General features: G+C 50.5%; 1 protein-coding gene across 1 annotated transcript; it reads left to right on the top strand.

Annotated features, from left to right (window-relative positions):
• The first annotated feature begins 2,492 nt into the window (after positions 1–2,492).
• On the top strand, positions 2,493–7,177 carry STING1 (stimulator of interferon response cGAMP interactor 1). The gene is made up of 7 exons (XM_052642454.1): positions 2,493–2,523; positions 3,123–3,349; positions 3,424–3,607; positions 3,853–3,961; positions 5,186–5,424; positions 6,226–6,412; positions 6,987–7,177. The coding sequence occupies exons 2-7, from the start codon at positions 3,123–3,125 to the stop codon at positions 7,175–7,177; spliced, it is 1,137 nt and encodes a 378-aa protein (XP_052498414.1). The 5' UTR covers positions 2,493–2,523.
• Positions 7,178–8,141: the final 964 nt, after the last annotated feature.

Raw genomic sequence — 8,141 nt, 5'->3', positions numbered from 1 at the left:
CTTCCCTTTGTGGTCCTCAGCTTCCTCTTTGGATGCCAGATGGCCATCTGGAAGAACTTTGAGGTCTCTGCCCATCAGCACAGCTGATGAGGACAATCCCATCCATGCAGTTGTTGACACTCCCCATGCCCTGAGGCCCTGGCTACAACCCACAAGGCTCCAAACAATTCTCCAGCAATCTTTCTTCCAGCACTGACCTTGTTATGGATTGAACTGTGTCCCCCAAAAGAGATATTAAAGTCCTAACTCCCTCTACCTGTGAATGTGACCTTATTTGGAGATAATGTCTTTGTAGCTGCAACTGAGTTAAGAGGAGGTGATTAGGGTGAGCCCTAATCCAATGGACAACACTGGTGTCCTTATAAGAAGAGGAAGTGCCATGTGAAGACAGGGACAAACACCGTCATCCTATGATGATGGAGGCAGAGGCTCAAGTGCTACAGCTGCAAACCAAGGAACACCTGGGGCTGCCAGAAGGTGGAAGAGGCAAGGAAAGGTCCTTCTCTAACACCAGAGTACTCCAAACAACTAATACATGTTCAATGTCAGGAAAAGAAACCTTAAAAACATGATGAGCTAAAAGGAAAAAACATACCAAAAATCACCCATAGTCCTGCTACACAGAGTAATCATTGTTAGCATTTTTCCTGTCATGTAGCCTTCCAGACTTTTTCTCTCATAATGTGTATTTCTAAAAATGCAATTATACTATTTTGTACTCTGCTTTTTTCCAGTAAGAAGCAATATGCTAAAAATATTTAAGAGTCAACATACAAAATTACATCTTCATTTTTAGTGGCTACCTAACATTCTAAGATAAACCACAATTTAATCAGTCCCTTATTGTTGGACATTTAGTTTTTCTCTGGTATAAACAACACTTGCACAAACATCTGAAAGTGGACATCTTTGTGCCTTGTCTCATTTTTTTTTTTTTAAATTATTTATTTTTGGCTGTGTTGGGTCTTCATTGCCACTCAGGCTTTTCTCTAGATGTGGCTGCTGCTGCTGCTGCTAAGTCACTTCAGTCGTGTCCGATTCTGTATGACAGAATAGTAAAGGGCAGGATAGTAAAGGCCAAAGGTTGCTTGGCACAGGGGGACTTTGGGACAGTTGTGGAGTTGCCCACTCTGGGAGGACTCTGCTCAGAAGCTTTCTTTGACAACCTTGACTTTCTTTGGTTTTGAAGCACCAGAGCCCTTGTCCACCACAGGGGGCCCCCTTTGTGAGACTTTGTAGGGGAGAGAAAGTTCATGGAATTTTCTCCATTCTTGGAAAATTATTTTTAAAAATGAGAGTTTTCTGGGAGCCTCCTTGCTCCCAAGAGGCCAGTGGCATCTATGAACGTGGTGTGTCTTCTTGTGTCTGGTTGGGATGTGGGGAAGGGTCTAGGCGAGTACCCTCTGGCCTAGGCATATATGGACCACTTCTGCTCTGTGGCTTCTGTCCCAACCCCACTCCTGAGCCTGCCCTCTTCTCGAATCTGATCAGCTTACTGGTGTGCCAGAAAATGGCCAGAAACACTCTCCACCCTCCGGAAAAGTGCAAGCATGAAATTTGACCCTGGTCCTTCCACCCCTTTCTGCGGGATCAAAGCATAGAACCAGCTGGGTTTTGAAGTCACCCACCTGATTCATGTCCCCACTCCCTCCTTTACTAGTGGGGGGACAGGGGCAAGTTAATTCACCTCACTGAAGCTCATATTGTCCGTGAGAATAGTATTACACCTTCCTGATAGGGTGGCTGAGTGGACTAAGTGAAACAATATATGTAACACCTGGCATAATGTCTGGAGCACAATAAGCACTTAATTATTACTATTATTATCATTTTTACTATCATTATCCACGCGACTGCCTTTTTAGCTGGAAGCACGAGGTTCTCTCTGGGAAGTCAGAAGTGTTGCTATAATACTTCCTATGGAGAGCCAAAAGCCCACACTTCAGCAGCCCTTTGGCTCCCACTAAGTCTTTTTACTAGAAGGCTATTGTTACAGGAAATAACTGTTCATTTTCCCCGCCTCTAGTCTGATGTCACAGTCTTCAAAAAAAGAGGATCTGCATTTGCAAATCAGAATAAAACCACCAGGCAGGGCAGCATGGTGCAGTGTGTATGCTTGGCTGGGTGTGTGAGTCTCCCGAGGGTGTGTGAGTCTCATGAGGGTGTTGGTAGAGTGTATTTGACTGGGGGTGCTTGAGGGACAGCTGGTGTTCAGGGTCGTGGCTGTGAGGAGTGTGAGAGGGCTTCTGAACACCCTCGGTTTGAGGGGTAGACAGTGGAACGGCAGGCGTGGCTGACCAGGACGCCCTGGGAGCAGGAAATAACCTCCTCAGTGAGCACAGTGAGGCTGTGGTCTGGTGAGATGCCAGCGCTAGAGTGCTGTGGAGGAAGCTTCAGTTGTTTTTAACCTTTCATTTTTCAGGCTCTACCCTGAGAGGCCACCCTTGGTTGCTGGGAGCCCCTGTGCTGGGCCTTCTCTTCCTGTCATCTTCCAGAAACAACCTGCAGTCTGAGAGGTAGAAGGTAAGATCAGGAGCTGGCCAGCCGGAGCTCTAAGGCTGAAGACCCTACAGAGGCAGCAGAGGTGGGTGCCTCCACCCTCTGGACTGTGGTTTACAGCTTTGCTGCCTAAGATCCTCCCTGGGGTGGACTGTGGGAGAGGGAAGCCCTGGTCCCCTGGTGAGTGGCACCTCACAGGACACTTTCAGGTCTGGGTCTGGGGTAGTCGCTATCTTCTTTTTCACCACACTTGTGGTCTCACCGGGGTTGGGTGAGGTGTGTATGTGTTGTTCAGTTGCTAAATCATGTCCGATTCTTTGCATCCCCATGGACTACGGCATGCCACGCTTCCTTGTCCTTCACTATCTCCCCGAGTTGGCTCCAACTCATGTGTGCATGCATTTCTTTCTCCACCTACTCTGTTTGCAACAAATCTTTTTGGGTTGGAGCTCTGGGATGCTGTATGCCCAACCTGTCCCCTAGAGGTGTCTCCAGGAGCATTTTCTGGGTATGGCTGGGCACCAGGGAACTGGAGAGCTGGGGGACGTGCCCACTCAGGGCCTCAGTCCTGGAACTGTAGGAGAGTGAGGGGAGCACAACCATGGATTTCTTGGTACCCACAGATGCCTCACTCCAGCCTGCATCCATCCATCCCACAGCCCAGGGGTCACAGGGCCCAAAAGGCAGCCTTGGTCCTGCTAAGTGCCTGTCTGGTGGCCCTTTGGGGCCTGGGGGAGCCACCAGACTACACTCTCAAGTGGTTGGTGCTCCACCTGGCCTCCCAGCAGATGGGACTGCTGATTAAGGGGATCTGCAGTCTAGCCGAGGAGCTGCGCCACGTCCACTCCAGGTGACTCCCTGAAGTACCTCCTGCCCCTCTCTGGCTGAGCTGGACTGGGTCTGGAACTTGCATGTCACCTGCAGGTACCACGGCAGCTACTGGAGGGCTGTGCGGGCCTGCTTGTGCTCCTCCATGCGCTGCGGGGCCCTGCTGCTGCTGTCTTGCTATTTCTACTGCTCCCTCCCAAACATGGCTGGCCTGCCCTTCACTTGGATGCTTGCTCTCCTGGGCCTCTCACAGGCACTTAACATCCTCCTAGGCCTCCAGGTATCACACACAGGGAGGTGGAGAGTCTGGTCGGGTGGAGATGCAGCTATTGTGACCTGCTCTGAGCTCAGTACTGGGAGTGGGATCAGTTTAGAAGCTGATTCTTGGACTAGAGCCTAGAATGGTCTGGGTTCAGCAAAGGCAGAGAACGGGGAGCCAGTTGGCAGGAGGTTGGGAAATCTTGGGGGAGGAGCACTCTCGTTATCCTTCATGGAGGCCCTCCGGCCCCACCCTGCTGTCCACAGGGCCTGGCCCCAGCAGAGGTCTCTGCAATCTGTGAAAAAAGGAACTTCAACGTGGCTCATGGGCTGGCCTGGTCATATTATATTGGATACCTGCGGCTGATCCTGCCAGGTGGGCTGTCTTCTGTGCCCCCATTTCTAGATCTACAAGATAGACAGTAAGACACGCAACCTTGTTTCCAGAAGTTACTATATTTTTCAAAGCATTTTCTTTTTCTTTCCCCAAGAGTTCTCAATTGCTATTTATTTTTCCAAAGCTTTATTTATTTATTGCTGTTGGGGTTATAATTGCTTTACAATGTTGTGTTAGTGTCTGCTGTACAATGAATTAAATCAGCTATGTGTATACATATATCCCCTCCCTCATGGGCCTCCCTCCCATGCCACCCCTTCTACCCGTCGAGGTCATCACAGAACACAGAGTTGAGCTTCCTTCAAAGCATTTTCAGTCTAACAAACCATATGATTCCAAAAGTGATCTTATAGGCTTGAAAGCTATTACTGTTATGCCTGGTTTGCAGGAAGAAATTCGGGGCTTAGATCCATTAAGGGACTTGTCCCAAGTCACCTATGGATTCTTTCAATAAATATTAGCTGCAAGCTGTATGCCCTTCATTTAGGTTCTCTTTTAATTCACATCCCCTGGAGAAGGGAAAGGCTACCCACTCCAGTATTCTGGCCTAGAGAATTCCATGGACTCTATAGTCCATGGGGTCGCAAAGACTAGGACTTTCACTTTCACTTCTGTGAGGACAGGATAATCATCACCCCTGTTTTAGAGTTAAGAACATCAGAGATGTTCTGAGAGATAAAATGACTTGTCCAAAGTCACACACCTTAGCTATAGGAGGAAGCAGGATTCGAACACAGGTCTGTCCAAAGCCTGGACCTTTGACTACCCCACTGGAAACTTACAAATCGCATCTCATTCTTCTGACTTGCTGGCCAGGGCTGTGATTCTCCCCCATCTCATGGCTGCCTTTGCTAGACAGTAGGGCTTCGGCTAGAGGTCTGGCTCAGTGCACCTGGGGTTGCTGGGCATAGCAACTCCCAGGGCTCTGCCTGCCTCTCAGAGCCCTGAAAGCTGTAGTGGGAAGGAATGGGGCTAACAGAAATCTGGACAAAGGTCAAGTGAGGGGGAGAAAGGGGTGGTGGGAGTAGGTGAAGCATTATTGCCTAATGCTCTGCCTCTCCTGGCCCCCCAGGCAATGCCTGTGGGCTGGCCCCCAGGGCTCTTGCACCCACACAGTGAGGGCAACAAGGGCCTGCATCTCTGTCCTGAGTTGGTTGGGAGACAGAGTTAGCGGAAATGACTTCTTGGACCTCTCCACCCTAGGGTTCCGGGCCCGGATCCAAATTTACAATCAGTTCCACAACAACACGCTACAGGGTGCAGGGAGCCACCGGCTGCACATCCTCTTCCCATTGGACTGTGGGGTGCCTGACGACCTGAGCGTGGTTGACCCCAACATTCGCTTCCTACACGAGCTGCCCCAGCAGAGTGCCGACCGTGCTGGCATCAAGGGCCGGGTTTACACCAACAGCATCTATGAGCTTCTGGAAAATGGGCAGCGGGTGCGTGTGCAGGGAAGCAGGTGGCACTGGGAAGGGGTCAGGCCTATAGACTCAGAACTCCGAGCCCTGGCCAAGCCGTGATAAAAATTTACTGCCCTTCTCTGTGCCTCAGTTTCTCTGATTGGTCCCAGGGCTGGGCAAAATTAGGTTCTGAGTGATAATGATTAAGTAACATTTATTTATTTATTATGACTGTATCATGAGGCTTGCGAGATATTAGTTCTCTGACCAAGGACTGAACCCTAGCATGGAGTCCTCACCACTGGACCACCATGGAATTCCTAGTAACATTTCTTGAGCACTTATTGCAAGCCAGATGCTCTTCCAGGTGCTTCATCCGACCACCTCATCGAATCTTCACCACCACTCTGTGGTTGTAGGGACTGTTATAACCCCTGCTTTGTACAAGAGGACACTGAGACTCAGAGAACCAGGTGGAAGTGGTCGATTTCACCCTGAGTATACCATGCTCTGGAACATAAAGCTGCCCAGATGAAGGTCGAGAGAATGTCTGAATGATTTCATGTAGGCTATGGGGAACCCAAGCAGAGTTGAACCCAGAGTCCAGTCCCCGGACTTGACATCCAGCTGAAGTAGTTGACAGCCTAGATGAAGGATCTGGGAAGGGTAAATTTAATGCAGTCCCTGGCCGTGATTTTAGGAGTAAGGTTCACAGGCAAAGGTCATGGACCCCATCAGGTAGCCATCTCCCAGACTCCACCCCTACAGATTGAGCAGTGGGGTCCAGAGTCTGTCTGCCTGGCCCCGGGCAGAGTCTTATTGTCCTTTTACCTCCTCCAGGCAGGCATCTGTGTCCTGGAATATGCCACCCCCTTGCAGACCCTGTTTGCCATGTCACAGGATGGCCGAGCTGGCTTTAGCCGAGAGGATCGGCTGGAACAGGCCAAACTCTTCTGCCGGACACTTGAAGACATCCTGGCAAATGCCCCTGAGTCTCAGAACAACTGCCGCCTCATTGTCTACCAGGGTAAGGGGGTGACAAGCTGAAGGACAGGAAGGCTTGGGGGCCTCAAGGGCCTCCCAGAGGGTCAGCAGGAGATAGGACAGTCTTCACCCTTCCTGAGCAGTCAGGGCATTCAAGCCCTGCCCCTGTCTCCCTTGGAGAAGGTCCTATCTCCCCACCATGGGACACACAATGGCTTTCTGAGGTCTTTGGCTATGGGTCCAGGGTAGAGCATGAAGGGGTGGCCCCAGGGGCCTCTTCATCTAGAGTACCAGAGGAAGCAGATAGCTCCCGGCTACCCATCAAGACACCAGGACTGCAGCTTCAGCAGTGTCACTCCCTTGCTCTGTGACCTTAGCCAGGTCTCTGTCCCTTTCATCTCTAATGTATCATCTCTAAAAGCAGGAGGGTAGAATTCTCTTGTCTCTAAAACCACTGCTGGCTCTAGGATTTCATGAAACTCCAGTCCCAATGGCTAGGGGTGGGGAGGAGGTGGCAGAGGGAGGGTTAGAGGAGACCCCCAGCAAGTCCTCTGGGTGTGCTGGAGTGGGCATGTGTGAGGCCTTCACCCCCCTACACATTCCCCTCCACATTCCAGAACCTGCAGAGGGAAGCAGCTTCTCCTTGTCACAGGAAATTCTCCAGCACCTTCGGCAGGAGGAAAGGGAGGTTACCATGGGTAGCATGGAGACCTCTGTGATACCCGGTTCCTCTGCACTGTCCCAAGAGCCTGAGCTCCTCATCAGTGGCATGGAAAAGCCTCTCCCGCTCCGCTCAGATGTCTTCTGAGGCCCCAGTCACCTTTCCTGAGGCCCCGGCCAACCCTGAGACTCTGAGAGGATTTCTTTCTTCAGCAGCTGGAGGCCTAGCAGAACCGTTTCCTCCCTCTCAGAGAAGGTCCTTGGACATGACATTTCAAGATGAATCCTGTGACCTTGGGCAAGTTGTTTTACCTCTGTGAGCCTCAGTGTTCTCATCTATGAAATGGGATTATAATCATTGCCCTATCTACCTCACAGGGTAGTTATGAGTAGTATGGCTGTATGAGTTTTCTGCAAACTCTAAATGCCAGGTCAGGGGCTTCCCTGGTGGCCCAGTGGTTAAGAATCCATCTGCCAACATCGGGGATGTGAGTTCGATCCCTGGTGTGGGAAGATTCCACATGCCTCAGAGCAGCTAAGCCTGTTCCGCACAACTACTGAGCCTGTGAGCCGCAACTACTGAGCACATGCGCCACGACTGCTGAAGGCCACGCCTAGAGCCTGTGCTCTGCGATGAGAGAAGCCACCGAATGAGAAGCCCGTGCACTGCACTAAGAGTAGCCCCTGCTCACTGCAACCAGACGAAGCGCGCGTGCAGCAACAAAGACCCAGCACAGCCAGAATAATAATAAATAAATGAAGAAATCCTTAAGAACTAAAAAATGTAAACTTATTACAAGGTAATATCTACTTATTATAAATAAGGTAAACTTAAGGGATCTTCCAGGTGTCTTCCATTGGATGCTCAGACCTACCCTCCACCTCTCCTCTGTCCTAGGATGGCGTCAACAGGCACCCTCGCCCTCTGACTTCTGGTCACATTCAGACAGTGGGAAGCTGCAGTGAGAGAAGGGAGTGGAGGGGGGTGAGGCTGGGATATTTATTCCTCCATGTCCCTCCCAGGAGTTTCAAGGTCACTGTGGGCTCTCTTCATCTCTAGAACTAAAGGACCCTTTCAGTAACCCTGTCTATCTCCAGGTTTCATTAACTTG

This window comes from Budorcas taxicolor, chromosome 7, assembly GCF_023091745.1.
Source record: "Budorcas taxicolor isolate Tak-1 chromosome 7, Takin1.1, whole genome shotgun sequence".
NCBI classification, from domain to species: domain Eukaryota; kingdom Metazoa; phylum Chordata; class Mammalia; order Artiodactyla; family Bovidae; genus Budorcas; species Budorcas taxicolor.
The sequence above is the reverse complement of the archived record's forward strand: the minus strand, read 5'-3'. Positions and strand labels throughout refer to the sequence as shown.